Genomic DNA, 24,390 nt, shown 5'->3' with positions numbered 1-24,390 from the left:
ACTATATTTTCATTTCTCTTGGGTTTGTATTCAGGAGTGGAATTGCTGGGTCATATATAACTCTGTGTTTAATATTTTGCTGCTGTGCTGTGCTTAGTTGTGTCCAACTCTTTGAGACCCCATAGACTGTAGTCTACCAGGCTCCTCTGTCCATGGGGATTCTCCAGGCAAGAATACTGGAGTGGGTTGCCATGCCCTCTTCCAGGGGATCTTCCCAACCCAGAGATCAAACCCAGGTCTCCCTCATTGCAGGTAGACATTTTGAGGAATTGCCAAATTGTTTTTCAGAGTAACTGCATCATTTTACATTTCTACCAGCAAAATATATGTTTCATTTTCTCTACATCCTCACCAACATTTGTTATTGTATATCTTTCTTATTATAGCCATTTAGGTGTGTGAGAGGTACTATCTCATTGCAGTTTTGATTTCCATTTCCCTAACAGCTAGTGGTATTGAGCATCTTTTCATAGGTTTATTGGCTCTCTGTGTATCTTCTGATATCTTCTTTGGGAAAATGTCTACTCAGATCCTTTGTCCATTTTGTAACTGGGTTGTCTTTTATTATTGAGTAGTTAAAATTCTTGGTACCTTCTGGATGCTAGACCCTCCCTGATCAGATAACGTAATTTGTGAGTGTTTTCTCCAGTTTGGTGGCTTGTCATTTTGCTCCCTTGATGATTTAGAGTGCAGATTATCTGTGTTTTTGCTGTTCTGTTTTTTTTTGATCATTTGTGCTTTTGGTGTCTTATCTAAGAAACCATTGCCTAACCCAAAGTCACAAATGTTTCCTTCCAACAGTTTTTCTAGCTTGGCTCTTAGTGTTTAGTCTGTGATCCATTTTGAGCTAATTTTTGTATGTAGAGTGAGGTAGGGATACAATGTCATTTTTTTGGTCTATGATACCCAGTGGTCCCTGCACGATTAGTTGAAAGACTGATCTTTCCCCATTTGAATGGTCTTGGTGCCCTTGATGAAAATCAGCTGGTCAGATATGTATGAGCTTGTTTCTGGACTCTTTCCTCTTAGATTAACCTGTATCTATTCTATGCCAGTAATATACTGTTTTGATTACTGTAGCTTTGCAGTACGTTTTGAAAATAGAAAATGTGTCTTCCAACTTTGTTTTTCATTTTTGAAACTGTTTTAGCTATGCTGGGTCTCTTGCATTTCCATATGAATGTTATATGGGTTTTAAAATGTAGTTCTATATTTAAGGGTTTTTTTTGGTATTTTATAAGGGCACACCTCACTGACTTGATTTCTTAAGATTCTGGAATTGGGATGTAATTGGAATGAGATATTTTGTTAAGTATGTTTGATGTCACAGGGAACAACTTGATTTCCTTATCCTATTTTATAGTAATCTATTCTCTTTCTCCTACATGATCGTTAAATGTTACAAAATTGACCTTGAAATAGAATTATTTAACTTTACATAGAGGAGAAGTTAAATACTTCAGTTCACCATAGTTTAGGCCCAGTGAATGAGTACTTTAACACTGACTTTTTATCATTGTATGTAGGTGTGCAGTTTAATGGTACAAAATATGGGTTTTGTCTTCAAACAAAGGTTTGAGTGCTGACTTACTCATTTTTTGTTATGTAACCTTGGACCAGTGTTCAAATTATCTGAGCTTTACTATGCTGTCCATGAAATAGTATCCCTGGTTCTGTCAACCTACATTGTCTGTCACGAGAATGGAAAGAGATAATGTATGTAAAGAACCTGCTACTTAGTAGGTATTCTAAAATTATTATTGTTATTCTCATGATTAATGGTTATTATTAGTGTCTTAAAGTTTGAATGGCACTGATTTATTAAATATTTTGAGAAATGTTTTCCTGTTGTCTGATCATTTGGAGATGAAGAAAAGTCATTCTAACAGAACAGAGGGTAAAAAATTGAACAGAATGTCTCCAGTTTGTGTGCCTATTATCTTAAGAGATATTCTCCTCACTGATGTTCATTGGAATTTGAGAAAAGATTGAGCAGCTGATGTAGGAGATACTGTTTTTTTTGCATCACATGATTTAAAGAATATTGTCTTCCCCTCACTCTCTTTATATTCTTATTGACCTGCATTCAAGTTCTACTTATTTTATATACCACAAGACATTATTGTAATTTTATATATGCATTATTTATTTAGATTTACCCACATACTTATATTTCCATTGTTTTTCAGTCCTTCTATTTCTTGAATCATCTTGAACCATTTTCTTTCAGAACTTCCAGTGGCAATAAATTTTCTATTTTTACTTGTCTGAAAATATCTATTTCACCTTCATCTTTTGAAGGGTAATTTTCTTAGTTATAGAATGCTGTGTGCAATTGCTTTTCATTCTTTAATTTCTGATTGATTAAAAAAGTAGATTCTGGTTCTCTGGTGAAATTATTAACCTTGACATATATTTTTCATACTTATTTTGAAAATTTTGTCTAATAACTAGGGTATTCATGGATTTCTTTCTATTTCTTTTTTCTTGTTGGTCTTCTTTTTTGGTAGATCTCGTAGTTTATCTTTGAAAGCTTGACATTGCATAGGAAAACCTGTATTTCCATTTCTGGAAATTCAGGCAGCTAAAATAGAGGAAATATCACTTCAGCATGAAAGGGCTAAGCATTGTGTGAATAAAAAGCTTGTTTCAAATTTTGTTAGTGTTAGTTTACCTTTAGTTTACCCATGCTCCTGGAGTGTGATGTTCCAGGAGACACAACAGAAAGGCTACTGAAAGCTCCGTTGAACAAACACAGGCTTGAGCTCACTTCTTTATGATTTCATTTTCTCTAGGATCTTTGCCCCTCCAGTTTTGGCTGGTTTGGTAGCCTCAAATTCCAATATCTGTCTACTTATCCCCATGACCTTGTCAAAATCTCTGCTAGTTTCTCTGCCTCTAGACAGCCTTCCTCTGTCAGCTTCTTGGGCTTGTCCATCTTGTCCAGCTTGACTTGAGTCTCAGCACATGTCCTCAGGAAAAAGCAGCCTAAAAAGCACTGTGCTCACTTCAGTGAGCTTCCTTTCTTTCTGAATCTTAGATTACCAAATCTGGCTGTCTTAGGTGCTCTCCAACGTCATCAGATAGATCCTTTTTTTTTTTTCTTTTTTTTATCCCACTTTTCTGGTTGTTCTTGGAAAGCAGCAGTGATATGCCATAAGCTGCATTATTAGCCAGAAACAGTACTTCCTCAGTTTACTTTCTTTGTATTAAAGCTGTTTTCTGAATAATGAATCTGAAAAATTCTACCATCTGGTATAGAATTAAAGAGTGTGATTGGCAGGTTTTGTGGTTAAGGCTGCCTGGATAAATGGAACTACCAAGTCTCACTGGTTTTTCATTTGCCTCACCTTCAATTACATGTCTCATCATTTCTTTTATTTCGTAATTTTACCTATTTTAATGAAGGCAATATTTCAATAATGCTTTTGAACAAATGGATATTTTAATATAGATAGTAAGGTTTTTGATAAGCTACCATTTAAATTTTGTATTGAAAGGAGAGTATAATACTAGAATACACAACGAAACCTAAATTTTAAGCAGTTGTATTAAAAAATAAAAATAAAATGCTGTATTTATAAGGATTAATATGAAAAATAATGAAAGACTTGTATTAAGACAATAGTGTATCTCTTATTTTATCTTTTTGTTTCTCTTGACTGCTACACTATGTGTCTTTTTGGGTGATTGCAGGAAAAATAAAATAGTCTCTTAAAAAGTGCCTCTATTATAGCTTATGCTTATGATCATAAATATAGCTAGACATACTATTATTAGAATTTATAAGTGAATTATGAATATAAAAGAAACTCATCTATATACACTAACCAGAGAATCGGATGCTAAATCTAGACTTAGTAACAAAACCCTTAGATTTCTTTCTTCCTTCCTCATTTGCTTATTGTGATGAAGGACCTTTAGGGGCTAAGCTATTATAGCGTGTGATGGGAAATTCTGCCTAATAGTCAAGGAAAGAGGGCCATCTTTGACTTATGTTTCATTGTATACACCTCACAGATCTTCATCTACAGGGAGCTTAAGTGACCAAAGGGCCTTAGTTCCTGTGCTCTGAAATCTACTGCTGCTTTTGTGTTTAGGACCTGTTCTCCAGGGGCTCCCAGCCCTTGGCTGAGAGAAGCAGAGATACTAAAACAGGCCCACTCATCCCTGGAAGTCAGGGAACTCTCTGAGGGCTATCTGGCTTGAGCACTGCCTGATGTCTTGCTGAACCTTCCTTAGATTGTAGAGCAATTCAGGAGGGTTCTCCCCAACCTTCCTTCTCTCTCTCCTTCAACTCAGGGTCAACTCTGTATTGTGGTCTGTCTGCTTTCCCTGGATCCCTCCCTATTTTCTCTGTTAGGAATTTCCATTCAGAATTTCTCCTACAGGAATAAGATTCTTGAATGTTTAATCCTGTCTTGGCATCTTGTCTGCTTCTCGGGGGACCTAGACTAACACATTCTCCCACTATTTCTATAAAAAGATACTATCATGTGAAATTACTAAGAAGAGAAAAGATGCTTGCTATAATCTGAATGACAACAATATTCTAATACTGCTGGAGTCTTAAACTTAGAACAATTAGAACTTTATGGAGAGGTACTGAATTATCACGGTTGTCAGAAAAGGAGCTCATGTTCTAAAAAAGTGTCAGTTTAGCCAGGATGATTGGGTGGCTGTGAAGTATTAAGTTCATAAGTCAACTCTGAGATATCTAAGGATATTTAATACGAAATTAGAAGGAAATATTTCTAAGGATGTGTTGATAGCTGTCATATTGTTGAAAACCAGAATTATTCAATTATTAATAAGTATTATAATAGCAGATTTGTTCATTGCAAATATTTGGTCATTCTTTCAATTTGTAGGATTTTTACAAGAGGGCTTATATTTTGTATGTTACTGTTAAAATTCTTCTTTCTTTGCAGAATCATAGTGAGAGATTCGTTTTCATCGCAGAGTGGTTTGATCCAAATGCTTCACTATTTCGACGTTATGAGCTTTTATTTTACCCCGGGGATGGATCTGTTGAAATGGTAAACGAGCCTTTCTTTGCTTAAAAGTTGGCAAACGGAGTAAAGGTGGGATTGGGGGAGGAATAGAATTGCCTTTTTTTCTAGTTGTGTCTATGTGAGATGATGAATGTTCATGGAATTTCTGTAGTCATCTCTTCATGATGTATGTGAGTCAAATCATTATGCCATATTCCTTAAACTCATATATTAATCATATCTCAACAAAACTGAAAGAAAAAAATACATTATTTTTATTTGGGAAATTAAAAAATTTTTTGGCATTATAATTCCATTACAAGAAGATACTTTGTGCCTTTATTTTTTAATAGAAATTGTTTTTTTCAGTTAGAAAACTGAAGTAGGATTATTCATGTTTTGTATTAATCAATAGTCAAGTGGTTGTAGATAAAGATTATCATGGTCATAAATGTCACTATTGTTGAATGCTGTTATCACTACAAAAAGTCAGATTGTAGAAGACTGAGCCAAGAGATCTGCTTATTTCTTTGTGTCCCTTTCCTGACAGTCCCTTTTGCAGGCTGACCTATCTGGTATTGGGATTTTGTGTAGGCAAGAAAGGAGAAATTTGGCATCTTGGAGTTACTAATTTGCTACCATGATTTGGAAATAAACAAAAATTTCTATTCAGGGTTTAAAAGTATCAAATTTGTAATTTTTATTTTATTACGGGGTTAGACGAGGAAATGGATGTTCTCAAAGAAATTATTACTTATACTTGTAGCAAAAATGAAATAACAAAGGTCCGTCTAGTCAAGGCTATGGTTTTTCCAGTGGTCACGTATGGATGTGAGAGTTGGACTGTGAAGAAAGCTGAGCGCCAAACAATTGATGCTTTTGAACTGTGGTGTTGGAGAAGACTCTTGAGAGTCCCTTGGACTGCAAAGAGATCCAACCAGTCCATTCTAAAGGAGATCAGTCCTGAGTGTTCATTGGAAGGACTGATGCTAAAGCTGAAACTCCAATACCTTGGCTACCTCATGCGAACAGTTGACTCGTTGGAAAAGACTCTGATGCTGGGAGGGATTGGGAGCAGGAGGAGAAGGGGACGACAGAGGATGAGATGGCTGGATGGCATCACTGACTCGATGGACATGAGTCTGAGTGAACTCTGGGAGTTGGTGATGGACAGGGAGGCCTGGCGTGCTGCGATTCATGGGGTCGCAAAGAGTCGGACACGACTGAGCAACTGAACTGATGTAACTTATGTTTAATAATGCAGAATTAATAACTTTATTTCTAGTTTATAATAAGGTTAACATTCTCTGCTGACAATGATTTGTTTTATTGTATTGTTTTTGATTCCAGCATGATGTAAAGAATCATCGCACCTTTTTAAAGCGGACAAAATATGAAGACCTTCACCTGGAAGATTTATTTATAGGCAACAAAGTGAACATCTTTTCTCGACAACTGGTGCTGCTTGACTATGGAGATCAATACACAGCTCGTCAACTGGGCAGTAGGAAAGAAAAGTAAGAAAACTATTATGTAATCTTTTTTTAAATTCTTAGAACATTATGTCTGTCTTGGTACCAAATTCGAATTTCTTGTTTCTACCCTGTGTTTTTTATAGTATAAGTATTTTCCAGTGATCCAATTCAGTGTTAGGACATTTTTAGAATTCTGTGGAGCAGATTCTGTAATTTTTTCCTCACTTAGATAATAAAGTGATACCCATGGTCTTAGACTATGATTATTTTCTGGAGGGAAAAACACAAATCTTTTATATATACCCTCATCATTCTTCTTACTGGAAGCTGAGACTTTAAGTCTTGGTTTATGGGGCGAAAGTAGTGAGTGCCATAAGCTAAATAGAAACTCAGAAGAGAGTATTAATATCTGTTAGTTGTTTTTATATCGGACATTGTGTTAAAATGATTTCTATGCATCATTTGTTTAAGCCCCACAACAACCTAAATACAAAGGCTAATAATGTTATTATTAATTCCACTCTATAGATGGAGAAGTTGAGGCTTAGAGACGTTAGGTAACTTGCTGAAGATCGGAGAGTAGAGGCAAGATTAAAGTCCAGTGTCTGTATGAATCAAGAATGGGAGGATTTAATCACAGGAGAATGAGTAAGACCTGCAAAATGGTTGCCTTCTTTCTGTCTCAATTCAGATTTTTGTCTCCTGTGGCACCTGGCACATCTCCTCACACATTACAAGCACCTTATCTGTGTTAGGTAAACAAATCATTGAATAATAATTTAAAATTTATTATCTACTCTTTCCTTTTTTTCATTCCCCCCATTTTCAAATGATGACCATTGATCTAATTGACAAAGATGTTTTTGTCTTGCTGACTAAGTCGCTAAGTCTTGTCTGACTCTTTGCGACCCCATGGACTGCAGCATGCCAGGCTCCCTTGTCCTTCACTATCTCCTGGAGTTTGCTCAAACTCATGTCCATTGAGTCGGTGATACCATCCAACCATCTCATCCTCTGTCACCCCCTTCTCCTCCTGCCCTCAATCTTTCCCAGCATCAGGTCTTTTTCAATGAGTTGGCTCTTCACATCAGGTGGCCAAAGTATTGGAGCTTCAGCTTCAGCATGAGTCCTTCCAATGAATATTCAGGACTGATTTCCTTTAGGATGGACTGGTTGGATCTCCTTGCAGTCCAAAGAACTGCAAGAGCCTTCTCCAGCACCACAAGATTGCTTTTAATATAAATTGTCTCTTTTTGAGTTTTATTCTCAGATATCTGATAAATATTGACTGATCAATTGAAGACAGAATATTTATTTTCAAAAGAAAAAAATGTACAAAAACACTGTGATACAAAGAAATTTAATCCATCTTGGGATCACAACTGCCTCCCCAAAGTCCATTGTATTGTGCCTCAAACAATGAAGTATTCACAGGAGCTGCCCCACAAAATTTATTGAATAAACAGTACATCTTTGAAAACAGTTGTGTCTGGAGGAAGAGCTTCTGGCTGGCTGCTTCCCTGCCTTCTCCTCTCCCTGCCATTGTGTGTTGCTCTTCCTGTGACATGGAGAAAGTATAGCATGGTGTGTCTCTGGTCTTCTTTCTTCATTGTTTGTCAAAGCTACATTTGTCATTCTGACTTTTCCTCAGTTTTGATTTAGGAGAGAGACAGAACAAGTTGGAGTTATAGCTGAAAATTAGGCTATCCAGAAAACATTACTAAAATGACATTGTAAGTTTTAATCTTTGCATTTATGCAGCTTTCTGAGTCTAGCTTGAACTGTATTTGAAATGGAATTTTCATTCTTTGGTCATCTTTCCAGGCTCTAGTTTCTGTGGTTTATATTATATGCTCTTCAGCTGACTTGAGGGATTCTTTGTATTTGTGGAGCGATTGTTGCCATAGTGAAGAATAGGGATCACTGGTGGAAGTTAAGGCTATCTATATAAAAAGCTCAAAAAACTATTTAATTCTACAGGGAAAGAAAAATCTGTCAAAATATTTTTTGAGGTTTGCCACCCAAATAATAGCTGATTACCTAACATCTGAGTCCCCTCATAGTAATATTCTTTTTAAAAACTCTTTATGATTCTGGAGGTGCTTTGATGCTCAGTGTGGTATTAGTACACAGGTGGTGATGGATCAGTGAGATGGTGAATGATTCATAAAAAAGAAAAACCAAAGATTCCCAGGACAACTCGAAATAGGAAAAAAAAAAAAGAAGATACAATGTTAGATAAATAAGAATCTCATTATTATGAGCTCTACTAATAAAAGTCTGTGGGGTTAAGGAAGCATCAACCACAATTCCTTTATTTACAAGAAATAAATATTTATAACTTAAAGTTTCTGAACACATGCTATATGCCAATCGCTGTGGTAAGCATCTCAGTTCACAACTACTTCAAGTTTTCATTTAAACTAGCAAAAATAGGTAAATGAGGGAGACAGGGTTAATAGTATGACCCAATCAAAGTAAAATCTATAGCAATTATTATAAATATATATAAATTATTATATCTGTAGTATGGAGAAGGCAATGGCAACCCACTCCAGTTCTCTTGCCAGGAGAATCCCATGGATGGAGGAGCCTGGTAGGCTGCGGTCCATGGGGTCGCGAAGAGTCGGGCACAACTGAGCGTCTTCACTTTCACTTTTCACTTTCATGCATTGGAGAAGGAAATGACAACCCACTCCAGTGTTCTTGCCTGGAGAATCCCAGGGACGGGGGAGCCTGGTGAGCTGCCATCTGTGGGGTTGCACAGAGTCAGACACGACTGCAGTGACTTAGCAGCAGCATATCTATAGTAATTATTATATATATTATATATTATATATTGTATATATAGCAAAGTAAACCCTATAGCAATTATTAGATATTATATATAAAGTCTGATTTTTCTACAGTGCATGTTATTGTTTCCCTTTTATAGAATTGTTCAGTAACTTGGCCGTAGTCACACAGCTACAAAGAAAGGGGAAACAAGTAAATCTTGCCGTGTTTGACTTTAAACCTCATTCTCTTTCTATTAAACCTCTAATTCATATGTTGGTAAATATTATTGAATGGACTGATTTAAAAATAGGAGTAGAAGAATATGAAGGCAGATTTTAAATATTTGGGCTTTATAAATATAATTAATTAAAATATGTGCTGTATTATATTTTTACTAACTAAAATTATTTTGCCATTTTGTCTTCTGATTCTTTCCTAACTGCAAGGGGGTTAAATCCAGCAGCCATTTGGGTGACATAAATAAGCTTCTTCAGAATTAAAGAGTTTTTTAAAAAATATATTGTTTCATTTAAATGACCAAATATGTAGGCATATGGAGAAATACATGCATGTCTATCATGGTCCCATGGAAATATCTTCTATGTAATAATTGTAACTTAGCCTAGCTCGCAGTTTTATATAGTGTCAAGGAGAATTTATGAACTAATTACATCCTTATTATGTTAATCATACTCAACTCCTTTCTTTTCTGGAGTAAAGCCTGTTGGAGAGGGAGGAGTATTTCTTTGGTGCCTATCTGCTAATTTTGAGGCACTTATCAAGATAATTCTGTTCTATGTAATTCAATTTAGCTCACAAACTAGCCTCAGCTTTCGAATTCCTCTTAACTGTAGAAATCTGACATTTGATTCACATTTCTATTCTCTTTTTCAAAATCTCTGTATTGAGGTATAATGGACAAACAAAAAGCTGTAAATATTTAACACAACTTTGGAGTTTGGAGATAAGTAAAACCTGTGAAACCATTACCACAATCAAGGATGTAAATTTATTTATCACCTTCAAAACTTCCCTCCCTCCCTCTTATTATTTTTTACGTTGATTTTTCTTTTTGTCCTAAGAGAACTTAATGAAAGATCTACTCCCTTAGCTAATTTGTAACTTGTTCCCTTTATAAAGCTCCTATAAATCAAATGGATAAATGTTATTAGTTGTCAATGAGTCAGAGTATTTGATTTTTTTAATTGTTTTGTTTCCATTTTTGTCTTTTTAAATTTTTTTCTCTGTTTTTTAAAGAGTATTTGATTTACATTTTGTGTGGTAAAAATGAATTGGTGGGCTTCCCTGTGGCACTAGTGGTAAAGAATCTGCCTGCCGGTGCAGGGGACCCAAGCGATTCGAGTTCATTCCCTGGGTTGGGAAGATCCCCTGGGGTAGGAAATATCAATCTGTTCCACTATTCTTGCCTGGAAAATTCCATGGACAGATGAGCCTGGCAGGCTGCAGCCCATGGGTCCACAGAGAGTCAGACATGACTGAGTGACTAAGCAATGAATTGATGCTTTATAGTTTTACTGTTCAGATGTAAAGACATCATACAGTCTTCTTGTCATCTCTTGGGTTAGTTAATCTCATTCTCCTCCTAATTTTTAACTGATGGAGCACTGATGTAGGTGCCAGATGTAAATCAAAGTAAAGTACTGGTTTAGGCTGTCTAGTATAAGCCACCTCTGAGAGTGGTTGAGATTTTCTTCCTGCCTACTTCACTCACACGGCTATCCAGTTCTCTTAATTATAGGGGTTAATTAGCCCTTGCTAACTGGTGAACCCACCTGATGTCAATTCCCCCTGTAAATAGTAGCTTCTCTCTGCCCTGAGTAGCTAGGACTTTGCTACATCCTGGCCACTGTAGCAAAGTACTCTTGCCTGGAAAATCCCATGGACAGAGGAGCCTGGTAGGCTGCAGTCCGTGGGGTCGCTAAGAGTAGGACACGACTGAGCGACTTCACTTTCCCTTTTCACTTTCATGCATTGGAGAAGGAAATGGCAACCCACTCCAGTGTTCTTGCCTGGAGAATCCCAGGGATGAGGGAGTCTGGTGGGCTGCCGTCTATGGGGTCTCACAGAGTCGGACACGCTGAAGCGACTTAGCAGCAGCAGCAGCAGCAGCAGAAACGACTTAGCAGCAGCAGCATCCCACTGTCTGCCCCACACGGTGAGGTGTTGCTCTAGAACCCTGCTTCAGGCATGTAAGTGTCCCTCATCCATTAAACCACTGAGATCTCTTTTGGTTTCTCTGGCTCTTTCTTCTGTCTTGAGGCCTGGCAACTAGCTACAAGGCTTACAGGCCTGTGGGTGCAGCCTAACAACCTTACATGGCAAAGAGTCATTGTAAATTTGATTAAGATTACAGGCCTTGAGATGGGGAAATTATTCTGGATCATCCCCATAGGCACAGTGTAATCACAGGAGTCCATAAAACCAGAGAACCTTAACTGGCTGCAGAGAACCAGAGTGATGCCAGTGTGAGAAGGACCTCGTCTCCATTGTTGGCTTAGAAGATAGAAGGAGACCACAGCCAAGGAGGGGGGGCCTTAACTGTCTTTCTCAAGAATAGGTTTGATTGATAATATAGTTTTTGTTGATATCTTTTTATCATCACTTTACTTTCAGGTTTGTTAAGTTATATTTTAGGTATATCTCTTATAAACAGAATGTAGCTCCTTAAAAAAAGTTCTGCCTGAAAACCTCTAAATTTTCACTGGTAAGACTAGTGTAAGACAGAGTGCCTGATGAACTATGGACGGAGGTTCATGACACTGTACAGGAGATAGGGATCAAGACCATTCCCAAGAAAAAGAAAAAATGGCTGTCTGAGGAGGCCTTACAAATAGCTGTGAAAGAATAGAAGCGAAAAGCAAAGGAGAAAAGGAAAGATATATCCATTTGAATGCAGAGTTGCAAAGAATAGCAAGGAGAGATAAGCAAGCTTTCCTCAGTGATCAATGCAAAGAAATAAAGGAAAACAATAGAATAGGAAAGACTAGATATCTCTTCCAGAAAATTAGAGATACCAAGGGAATATTTTCTGCAAAGATGGGCACAATAAAGGACAGAAATGGTATAGACCTAACAGAAGCAGAAGATATTAAGAAGAGGTGGCAAGAATACACAGAAGAACTTATAAAAAAGATCTTCATGACCCAGATAATCATGATGGTGTGATCACTCACCTAGAGACAGACATCCTGGATTGTGAAGTCAAGTGGGCCTTAGGAAGCATTACTACAAACAAAGCTAGTGGAGGTGATGGGATTAGAGTTGAACTGTTTCAAATCCTACAAGATGATGCTGTGAAAGTGTTGCACTCAATATGCCAGCAAATTTGGAAACCTCAGCAGTGGCCACAGGACTGAAAAGGTCAGTTTTCATTCCAATCCCAAAGAAAGGCAATACCAAAGAATGTTCAGACTACTGCACAATTGCACTCATCTCATACACTAGCAAAGTAATGCTCAAAATTCTCCAAGCCAGGCTTCAGCAGTATGTGAACCGTGAACTTCCACATGTTCAAGCTGGTTTTAGAAGAGGCAGAGGAACCAGAGATCAAATTGCCAACATCTGCTGGATCATGGAAAAAGCAAGAGAGTTCCAGAAAAACATCTATTTCTGCTTTATTGACTATGCCAAAGCCGTTGACTGTGTGGATCACAATAAACTCTGAGGAATTCTTAAAGAGATGGGCATACCAGACCACCTGACCTGCCTCTTGAGAAGTCTGGATGAAAGTCAGGAAGCAACAGTTAGAACTGGACATGGAACAACAGACTGGTTCCAAATAGGAAAAGTAGAATGTCAGGGCTGTATATTGTCACCCTGCTTATTTAACTTATATGCAAAGTACAGCATGAGAAATGCTGGGCTGGATGAAGCACAAGCTGGAATCAAGATTGCCAGGAGAAATATCAATAACCTCAGATACGCAGATGACACCACCCTTATGGCAGAAAGTGAAGAGGAACTAAAAAGCCTCTTGATGAAAGTGAAAGAGGAGAGTAGAAAAGTTGGCTTAAAGCTCAACATTCAGAAAACTAAGATCATGGCATCTGGTCCCGTCACTTCATGGCAAATAGATGGGGAAACAATGGAAACAGTGGCTGACTATTTTTTGGGCTCCAAAATCACTGCAGATGATGACTGCAGCCATGAAATTAAAAGACACTTACTCCTTGGAAGGAAAGTTATGACCAACCTAGATAGCATATTCAAAAGCAGAGACATTACTTTGCCAACAAAGGTCTGTCTAGTCAAGGCTATGGTTTTTCCCGTGGTCATGTATGGATGTGAGAGCTGGACTGTGAAGAAAGCTGAACGCCAAAGAATTGATGCTTTTGAACTATGGTGTTGGAGAAGACTCTTGAGAGTCCCTTGGACTGCAAGGAGATCCAACCAGTCCATCCTAAAGGAGATCACTCCTGAGTATTCATTGGAAGGACTGATGTTGAGGCTAAAACTCCAATATTTTGGCCACTTGATGTGAAGAGCTGACTCATTTCAAAAACCCTGATGCTGGGAAAGATGGAAGGCAGAGGAGAAGGGGATGACAGAAGATTAGATGGTTGGATGGCATCACTGACTCAATGGACATAAGTTTGGGTAAACTCTGGGAGTTGGTTATGGACAGGAAGGCCTGGTGTGCTGGGGACCATGGGGTCACAAAAATTTGGACACAACTGAGCAACTCAACTAAACTGAACTGAAGACTAATATATGTACATTTACATATGTTGTACTTGTATTTTTGTACATATGTCTACATTTTACTGCTTTCCTGTTTTTTCATTTTTTTTCATGTCATTTTTTTGTTGGTGGTGTTTATTCCTCTTCAGTTTTTTTCCTCTGGAGTCTTTTATTGAAGACATAACAAATTACTACAAAGTCAGTTGCTTAACCAGTATGAATTTATTATCTTAGTTTTGTAGAGGAGAAGTCCAGCACAGATATCATCAGTCTAAGATCAAGGTGTTGGCAGGCAAGGCTGCATTTCTTTGTGGAGGCTTTAAGGGAGAATCCGGAGAAGGCAATGGCAACCCACTCCAGTACTCTTGCCTGGAAAATCCCATGGATGGAGGAGCCTGGTATGCTGCAGTCCATGGGGTCCCTAAGAGTCAGGCATGACTGAGCGACTTCCCTTTCACTTTTCACTTTCATGCATTGGAGAAGGAAATGGCAACCCACTCCAGTGTTCTTGCCTGAAGAATCCCAGGGAAGGGGGAGCCTGGTGGGTTGCCGTCTATAGGGTTGCACAAGTCAGACACAACGGAAGCGACTTAGCAGCAGCAGCAGAAGGGGAGAATCCATCTCCTTGCCTGCTCCAGCCCTTGAGGCCTCAAGGAAAGAGAAACCTCACTGCCTCAGCTTTGTGACCCATCCCAGCTGAAACCACTCCACAGCTGACCTAGAAGATCTTGAGAAACTGTATTTTGAAGCCAATACATTTTGGGGTGGTTTGTTATCAGCAAGCAGAAAACACAAGTTCCATTACTGGGTCAGGAAGATCCCTTGAGAAGGGAATGGCAACCCACTCCAGTGTTCTTGCCTGGGAAATCCCATGGACAGAGGAGCCTGGCAGGCTACAGTCCATGGGGTCGCAAAGAGTTGGACATGACTGAGCAACTAAACAACAGGTAACAATGGCACTATTAATATACTTTTGTGGCCCTTTTTTTGTGTGCTGTCTTCACTTTTAAATAATATATATGATTCCTGATGCCTATCTTATTTTCCCTCCAAAATAAGTTTAACTATTATCTATTGAATAATTAAACAGTAACGACATGATTGTACAGTAATTTGAGTATTCTTTGGCATTGTCTTTTTTGGGGATTGGAATGAAAACTGACCTTTTCAGTCCTGTGGCCACTGCTGAGGTTTCCAAATTTGCTGGCATATTGAGTGCAGCACTTTCACAGCATCATCTTGTAGGATTTGAAACAGCTCAATTGGAATCCCATCACCTCCACTAGCTTTGTTTGTAGTAATGCTTCCTAAAGCCCACTTGACTTCACATTCCAGGATGTCTGTCTCTAGGTGAGTGATCACACCATTGTGGTTATCTGGGTTATGAAGATCTTTTTTGTACAGTTTTTCTATGTATTCTTGCCACCTCTTCTTAAGATCTTCTGCTTCTGTTAGGTCTATACATTTCTGTCCTTTATTGAGTCCATCTTTGCATGAAGTGTTCCCTTGGTATCTCTAATTTTCTTGAAAAGGTTTCTGGTCTTTCCCATTCTGTTGTCTTCCTCTGTTTCTTTGCACTGATCACTGAGGAAGCCTTTCTTATCTCTCCTTGCTATTTGGAACTCTGCATTCAAATGGGTATATCTTTCCTTTTCTCCTTTGCCTTTCATTTCTCTTCTTTTCTCAGCTATTTGTAAAGCCTCCTCAGGCAGCCATTTTGCCTTTTTGCATTTCTTTTTCTTGGGGATGGTCTTCATCACTGCCTCCTCTACAATGTCACGGACCTCCGGCCATGATTCTTCAGGCACTCTGTCTTATCAGATCTAATCCCTTGAATCTGTTCATCACTTCCACTGTATAATTGTAAGGGATTTGATTTAGGTCATACCTGAATGGTCTAGTGGGTTTCCCTATTTTGTTCAATTTAAGTCTGAATTTGGCAATAAGGAGATCATGATTTGATCCACAGTCAGCTCCAGGTCTTGTTTTTGCTGACTGTGTAGAGCTTCTCCATCTTTGGCTGCAAAGAATATAATCAGTCTGATTTCGGTATTTACCATCTGGTGATGTCCATATGTAGAGTTGTCTCTTGTGTTGTTGGAAAAGGGGTTTGCTATGACCAATGCATTCTCTTGAACTGAACTGACTGAATCAATGCTTTGTCTCCTGTAGGCATTTAAAGAGAAAATGAAACTGCATTTTAAACTAAACTGCAAAAATTTTCACATTGCTTCTTGTTCACTGCCGTTATGTTTTATATTTTCTTTAAGAGCTTTGGTTCCTGAAGACATTTCTGGAGCTTAGTATAAACAATCATGGGTTAGTTTGGCCTTATAATATTTAAACAATTGAGCTAAGAAGTGACTATTTTAATTGTATCTTCAATGAAGCCTTGCAAAATGCTACAAGAGACTCACTTGCTTCAAAATAAAAGGTAGTCCATTTATGACAAGCTCTATCAGACTAAAATGAACAGCTGTTGTTGTTTAAAAGTTTTAAAAGCCAGCCATAAGTTTTAGGGTTCCATGGACAGAGGAGCCAAGCAGGCTGCAGTCCATGGGGCTGCAGAGTCAGAGACAACTAAGCGACTAACACACACATAAGTTATATCCAACTGTAAGGATATTTTTATGATTATATTCTTAGCTAAGTTTGTCTCATTGGGGGAAAAAAAATCCACTGAAAAAGCCAAACATTCTCTTTTTATAGATTCCTTGAGTTAATACCAACATATCAGAACAACTGAAAATAAAAGGAAAGTGGCAGCAATTTTTTAATCTTCTTTTGTGTGTCATATAAGCTGAATTACTCCAACTAATCTGATTTTACCTTATATGTACAAGTATTAATCTTGAGGATTTGTGATTATGTTCCTTTTTATATATTAATAGTAACGTTATTTGTGGTGTGGAAGGAGCACAGACCACCCAGGAGTCATGTTGTAGCCACGCGTTCCAGGAAACAAACTCACTCAGAAGGACAATGCAGATAGTAGAGTGCAGTTTATTACACCGGGGGGCCCAAGGCAGTCTCCTGTTAGCCAAGGATCCTGACCAGCATTTGTGAAAATCTTTTATACCCCATGTGTACATGTCTGAACCTACCACTCCAAATTCCTTGAGACTTACATAAACCAAGGAAAATACAATCCCAATAACCCCATCATTCACGTGCTATGTGCTCATGTGCTTAAACAGTCAAACAATTAGCCAATAATCAAGAAACCCGAGGTTACACTCTGATTGATACAGAAAAATTTATGGCCTCTCTGGAGGAAGGGGTGATTAGTATATGTTTTCTCTTAGGTGATGAGTAACCTAGATACTATCTTCAAGGTTCTCCTGTCTGGAGGGGGTCTTATCCTTCTGTTGTTGTTTTCATAGGCAGTAAACACAGAGTTCAGAGTCCATTGGAAAGGTGGCCGAGCATGATCAGCATGAACAGGCCTAAGATGGAGTCCAGACCCTATGAATTCTTTCTTCAGTGTGAGCTGGTGTTTTGTCCTGAAAATGCCACACACCTGTTGTGTGACCTTTGGAGAGTAACCTCTCTGGGTTTCATTTCCTTGTTAGTGAAATCAGGAAACTAAGGTGGCTCTCCAACTCCAAAAATATATTCAGTCTGTGGCTTCGGAGGGGAAAAATGCATAGCTCTGATGTATCCTCTTAGAAAGAAAATGTGATTTGAGTCAGTTCTAGTGATGAACCCAGAGCCTGTTATACAGAGTGAAGTAAATCAGAAAGAGAAGGAGAAATATTGTTTATTAACACAAATGTATGGAATCTAGAAAAATGGTGCTGATGAACCTATTTTCCAGGGCAGCAGTAGAGACCCAGACATTGAGACAGACTTGTGACACAGCAGGGCAAGGTGGAGGGGTGGGGCGAATTGAGAGAGTGACATTGAAACATATGCACTGCCATATGTCAAATAGATAGCTAGTGCATCCGGTCCCATCACTTCATGGGAAATAGATGGGGAAACAGTGGAAACAGTGTCAGACTTTATTTTTTTGGGCTCCAAAATCACTGCATATGGTGGCTGCAGCCATGAAATTAAAAGACGCTTACTCCTTGGAAGGAAAGTTATGACCAACCTAGATGGCATATTCAAAAGCAGAGATATTACTTTGCCAACAAAGGTCTGTGTAGTCAAGGCTATGGTTTTTCCCGTGGTCATGTATGGATGTGAGAGTTGGACTGTGAAGAAGGCTGAGCACCGAAGAATTGATGCTTTTGAACTGTGGTGTTGGAGAAGACTCTTGAGAGTCCCTTGGACTGCAAGGAGATCCAGCCAGTCCATTCTGAAGGATATCAGCCCTGGGATTTCTTTGGAAGGAATGATGCTAAAGCTGAAACTCCAGTACTTTGGCCACCTCATGTGAAGAGTTGACTCATTGGAAAAGACTCTGATGCTGGGAGGTATTGGGGGCAGGAGGAGAAGGGGACGACAGAGGATGAGATGGCTGGATGGCATCACTGACTCAATGGATGTGAGTCTGAGTGAACTCAAGGAGTTGGTGATGGACAGGGAGGCCTGTCGTGCTGTGATCACAAAGAGTTAGACACAACTGAGTGACTGAACTGAACTGAGTGTGAATTTGCTCTATGACAGAGGGAGCTCAACCTGGTGTTCTGTGACAACCTAGAGGGGTGGGATGGGTAGGGGATGGAAGGGAGGTTCAAGAGGGAGGGGACATAGTATACTTATGACTGATTCATGTTGTTGAATGGCAGAAACCAACACAACATTATAAAGCAACTATCCTCCAATTAAACACATAGTGAAAAGAAATGTTAGCAGGGTGTTTGCTAGTCGTAGACGTTGTCAGGTAGGGGGACATTTATTTCTTTGTACATGATTCATGCTATGAATAAAGTGTTAACAGAAGAATTTAGAATAATTTCCAAATCAACGCTGAACTGACTGCATGGCATACACATGTTAAAGTTTAAGAGACCAGAAATGAAGGTGATAGTATGTTTAATGCAACTTTTTAGAAAATTGTTATCTTTTATAAAATGCTAAAAAATAGAAGTGTTTTTAAACACCTATGTTTTCTTACGTGGGCATATTTAAAATCACAGTCTTAACTTTTTTTCCCCTTCTAACCTTTTATTCAGAGAAGGCAATAGCACCCCATTCCAGTACTCTTGCCTGGAAAATCCCATGGATGGAGGAGCCTGGTGGGGTGCAGTCCATGGGGTTGCTGGGAGTCGGACACGACTGAGCGACTTCACTTTAACTTTTCACTCTCATGCATTGGAGAAAGAAATGGCAACCCACTCCAGTGTTCTTGCCTGGAGAGTCCCAGGAATGGAAAAGCCTGGTGGGCTGCCGTCTCTGGGGTCGCACAGAGTTGGACACGACTGAAGTGACTTAGCAACCTTTTATTGCTCTTCTTATAGATTGGGTACTAATTTTTATTTCCTTGGGGAAAACAGTAAACTTCCATTGTATAAGTTTTTATTTATTTATATATTTTAATTGGAGGCTAATTATACAGAGTGAATTGGAGCCTTTTATACAGAGTGGTGGCTCAGAGGTTAAAGTGTCTGCCTGCAATGCGGGAGACCCAAGTTCGATCCCTGGGTTGGGAAGATCTCCTGGAGAAGGAAATGGCAACCCACTCAAGAGTACTGTCCACTACTCTTGCCTGGAGAATCCCATGGAGAGAGGAGCCTGGTAGGCTACAGTCCATGGGGTCGCAAAGAGTCGGACACGACTGAGCGACTTCACTATACAGAGTGAAGTAAGTCAGAAAGGAAAACACCAATATGGAATGTTAACACAAATATATGGGAATTAGAAAGATGGTAACAGTGACCCTATATGCGAGACAGCAAAAAAGACACATATAAAGAACAGACTTTCAGATTCTGTGGGAGAAGGCAAGGGTGGGATGATTTGAGAGAATAGCATTGTATAAGTTTTTAAGAGATTATTAGTACATTTCTCTTTATAATTTACTTTGAGCTAGGATTTTAATGGAAACGACCTCTGATTAAGTATTATAAGTAAAAACTGCTGAACTATTTTTATTTTTAAATGTATTTCCTTACAGAACATTAGCCCTGATTAAACCAGATGCAGTATCAAAAGCTGGAGAAATAATTGAAATAATAAACAAAGCTGGATTTACTCTAACCAAACTCAAAATGATGACGCTATCAAGGTAAATTTTTTGATCATTTTCAGTTATATAATGTCTGGTTCCTTTTTTAAAAAAAATTATCTTTCATGTTGTTGTTTAAAAACTTCCACAGAATGACAAAGAATAGATTAGTAATCTTATTAGAATGAGAAAATATAAGACAACAGGTGATCAGATGCGTAAATCATGATTGAACTCTAAGCAAGTAGGAATTGTCAGGTTATACTAATAACTATTAATTATTTATTAGACATTAATTCTTTATTTTCTTTCATAACTCCATCAGTGTTTCACATCTGTAATTTTTTATATAACACATTCTATAGAAATTATAAAAGAAATGAATATTATTCATATTTGACAAGGAACTCTTACTGTTGAGATTTCAAAAGTGATGTGTTTGGAAATGTTTTAGTTTGGAAATGTTTTTGTTCCTCCCAACGTATTATATGTAATTGGTAAATATACCTATTTATTGTTCTGAAAAGCAAGCTGTTTTATTTGACCAGATATTTTCTAAGTAATTTAGTGAAAGTTAGAATTACTGTAAGGTAAGGGGATTAGTGTAGTTGTTAGGCAGGGCTGGACCCAGCAGTTTTGTTACTTACTCCAGTGATTTATGTTTGTTTGGTTAGGTGTCTTCTCACTGCTGATCCTGCATCTCTGTCCCATGGGACAGTTGCTTTTTTGTCTCTATGAGAACAGGGACAATGGATAGCAGTAGAAATCCAATATTGAGAAGTCTGCTCCTTAGAAACCTTAATAAAACATGCTCAATTTTATCCCAAAAAAAGACAATTTGAAATTTTCCCCTTTGTAAGATCTCCCAGCTTACATATATTCCGGAAAGGCAGACATCTATTTCAGAGCACAGAATCTAGAGCCAGATGAGGTTGTGGCTCTGCACAACTTAGTTCTGTTTCAGTTTCTTCATCTGCTAAATGGAGGTTATAATATCACCAATACTGTAAAGTTGTTACAAGGGTTACGTGAGCTTAATAAAAGTAAAATGCTTTGAAAAATTGTTGCACACAGTATGTGCATATAGGTGTTAGCTATTAGTGGTGGCAGTATAGTACTTACCACTGCTGCCATTACTTAGTGGAAACAGAGGTCATGATCCTTATGAGCGTAGTTAGATTTGTCCCGTTTCTGTCTGCCCTTACAGCAGGCAGTGGGGCTGAATTCTGAGAGATGACTTTGAATAGTGTTAGTGACATTGAACTTTTTTATGTCTATATCAAACATTGGAGATGTAATCTGGCATCAAATTTCCCACAATAAAGCTGCCCCAAAAAACTTAATAGCTGTTTAAATTGTTCATAGCACCTTATACATCTCTATTAATATTACTGTCAAGTCTTGGATTTTACCTAACTTAAAAGTTAATAAGTTAGTGTGTTACTCTCTCAGGGATGCTAGCAGAAGACATGAGACTTCTGATCCAGGGACACAGGGCTTGATTAGGTTCAATTAGCAGCATGAACATCATGTTTCTGTTGGTTTCCGTTGCCTTCATGTCCTGTGAGAATAATATGAGATGGGCCTGGGTAGATGTTGCACACACAGTTGATTGCATCACAGCTGAGGAGGGTTGAACTCAGGTTACCCACTGTTTCATTAGCAAGCTGTAAACAAGTCTGCTCTTTGTACTAAGGAGACATGACCTCATCCCTCAAAGTCACTCACTATAAACATAACTCCAAGAAATGGCTAGGATAAAGAGTAGTTGGGGCCTTGCATTCTTGGCATACACAATCAGATGTGTTAGGAAGGCAAGAGACCCACAGAGAAGTGTCTCCCAAAGCTTAAATCTTCTCAAAACTTACTTGCTCAAACGTCGGCTCCTCCCTCATGACGGTATCTGAAAAGCAGCAGCTGGGTTCCATTTAACTGTACTTCTAGTTCTCGGATCAGGGCCTGATTCAAAGTAGACACTAAGTAAATATTTCATAAAATAATTAATAGATCATTGTGAGAATGTTATGAAAACACAAGAAAACATAACAAAACAAGAACAGAAAAGACTTCTGTAGGTGGTCATGCACTTGTTTCTCTCCATCTAAGCCTTTTAAGGGAGGAATTAAATACAAGTGATGAGAAAAAAATTCATGAATTCATTTTGGTTTCAGTGATAGATTTTGAATGGAAGTAACTGTGGAGTCAGTGACATGTTAGAAGAAAACAAAATACTTTCAGTAATTAATAGTTTTCATTAATGTTAAAGATTTTGTTTTCTTAGTAGTTCTGTAGAATTGGTCAGATTAGTAGTCTCACTGCTAACTCTTCTAAAATACTCCCCACTTGAATTTTTCAGAGTTTTTACCTCATTTTAGGATGCAATACAGATTATCCATATCAGTTTTGTGAATTCTTCTGCTTAACCACTAGAGTTTTTATTTTTATTTTTCTGAAGTTGGTAATAGAAAGGTCATAAGCAATCAGAAATTTGGGTTCACATCTCCTTCTCCTTCTTCCTTTACTAAGTAGCATTTTGATCTGGATAAGTTATGTAATCATGCCGAACTACATTATTTTTAAATGTAAAATGAAGATGATCATACCTATTTCAATATATTGTTGTGGGGAATAATAAAATTTAACATTGGCATATAATAGTCTCTAGAAGAATAAGTTTTCTTCCCTTTCTATGTCTTGGGGCAAATTTTGTTTTCTATACTTGCGTAGTATACTTTCATAATCTCTTCATGGCCAAAGAGAACATTTTAGTACATTTGGTTTGAATAAAAGTATATCCTGATATATTAATTATTATATAAATTCATTATATGAATTTATTTTTTAATGAGCCCATAAGATCTTAAAGCATCACGTCAAGCCCCTGGTGGCTTGAAAAAAATCGGCCTGCAATACAGGAGACCTGGGTTTGATCCCTTGGTTGGGAAGATCCTGTGGAGAAGGCAATGACTACCTACTCCAGTATTCTTGACTGGAGAATTCCATGGATAGAGAAGCCTGGTGGGCTACAGTCCATGGGTTTGCAGAATTGGATGTGCTTGATCAACTAACATATAAAATCTTCATGCATTGCATACTAAATTATCAAGCCTGAAAGTTTAATCCTTTGTTAGAGGATACTTTGCTATTTTAAAAAATTGATGTTGACATGTTTGTCACATAATATGAACTGTTTCAAGCCTTTGAGAAAACTGTATGAGTTTGAGACACTTGATTTGATTAGCTGAAAAGTCTAAATAACTTTTTCAATATGTGTAAAATTCCATTATCCTATTTATTTTCTCCATGGTTGTGGAACTATAAATTTAAAAAGTAAATCCTGATTGCCACTGATAAATTTAGATTTCTGAATATCTCTATATTATCCCTTTTTTGGAGGATGTAAGTTCAAGCGTTAGTTTTTAATACAGTAATAACCAGTAAGAGTACATTGATGTGCATAATTTGTCAAGCAGTCTTTAAAAACACAAGTCCATAGTCTTTTCTTTTGGAGCAATCTATATAAGAAAGAAAATTTTAACTATTAAATTAAAATTCTAGCCTAAGCTCTCAAGTTAAAGCCTATAGAAGAAAGTAAAAACTTTTGAATTTGTAAATATCTTTGCAATAATTAATATTTTTCTTTTCATTGATAAAGATTACATATTTTTTGATGTTCAACTTGCGTGAACTTTAAAAAACAGTAATTCTTATTGGTCATATGTTAAATGTTGTTTTTAGAATGATTAAGATGCTAGTGAAAAGGAAGATAGTAGACTTGAACATGAACAGTAAATATTGCCTCTTTTATTCATTTTAATTTTACATCTTAACATAGATATGCATACTAGCAAAAATTTGAAAAGAGGGGGCATTTGAGCAGAATATTTGGTGAAAAGTCCTTAATTCTCATATGGATCAAATAGAGAATTTCATTATTTTATTAATATAAGTTAATTTCCTTACATAATTGTTAACTTTTGTCATTTTGGTTATTTTATAGGAAAGAAGCAACAGATTTTCATATAGACCATCAGTCAAGGCCCTTTTTAAAGTAGGTACTGAATTCAAGGCTCATGTTGTATAATGGAGGATATTGTGGAAAACTAAAGAGTTATAATTTCACAATTCAAAAATCTGTTACCTGAGAATAATTTGTCAAAAAGTCCTTAGCAGGGACTTCCCGGTGGTGCAGTGGCTAAGACTCCGCACTCCTAATGCAGGGGGCCCAAGTTCAGTCCCTGGCCAGGGAACTAGATCCCATATGCCGCAGCTAGAGTTCACATGCCTCAGCTAAAGATCCTGCATGTCACTGCTAAGACCCAGTGGG

General features: G+C 37.7%; 1 protein-coding gene across 4 annotated transcripts in view; it reads left to right on the top strand.

The window, feature by feature from the left end:
* NME7 (NME/NM23 family member 7) overlaps positions 1–24,390 on the top strand; it is a 252,245-nt gene that overhangs the window by 39,514 nt on the left and 188,341 nt on the right. For all 4 annotated transcript variants that reach the window (XM_055582184.1, XM_055582183.1, XM_055582186.1 and 1 more), the window contains 4 exons: positions 4,932–5,039; positions 6,345–6,511; positions 20,013–20,123; positions 24,064–24,114. In XM_055582184.1, coding sequence (XP_055438159.1) covers positions 4,932–5,039; positions 6,345–6,511; positions 20,013–20,123; positions 24,064–24,114 — 437 coding nt within the window. The remainder of the gene's footprint in view (positions 1–4,931; positions 5,040–6,344; positions 6,512–20,012; positions 20,124–24,063; positions 24,115–24,390) is intronic.

The sequence above is a fragment of the Bubalus kerabau genome, chromosome 5, assembly GCF_029407905.1.
Source record: "Bubalus kerabau isolate K-KA32 ecotype Philippines breed swamp buffalo chromosome 5, PCC_UOA_SB_1v2, whole genome shotgun sequence".
NCBI classification, from domain to species: Eukaryota; Metazoa; Chordata; class Mammalia; order Artiodactyla; family Bovidae; genus Bubalus; species Bubalus kerabau.
This window is presented reverse-complemented; position numbering and strand designations above follow the sequence as displayed.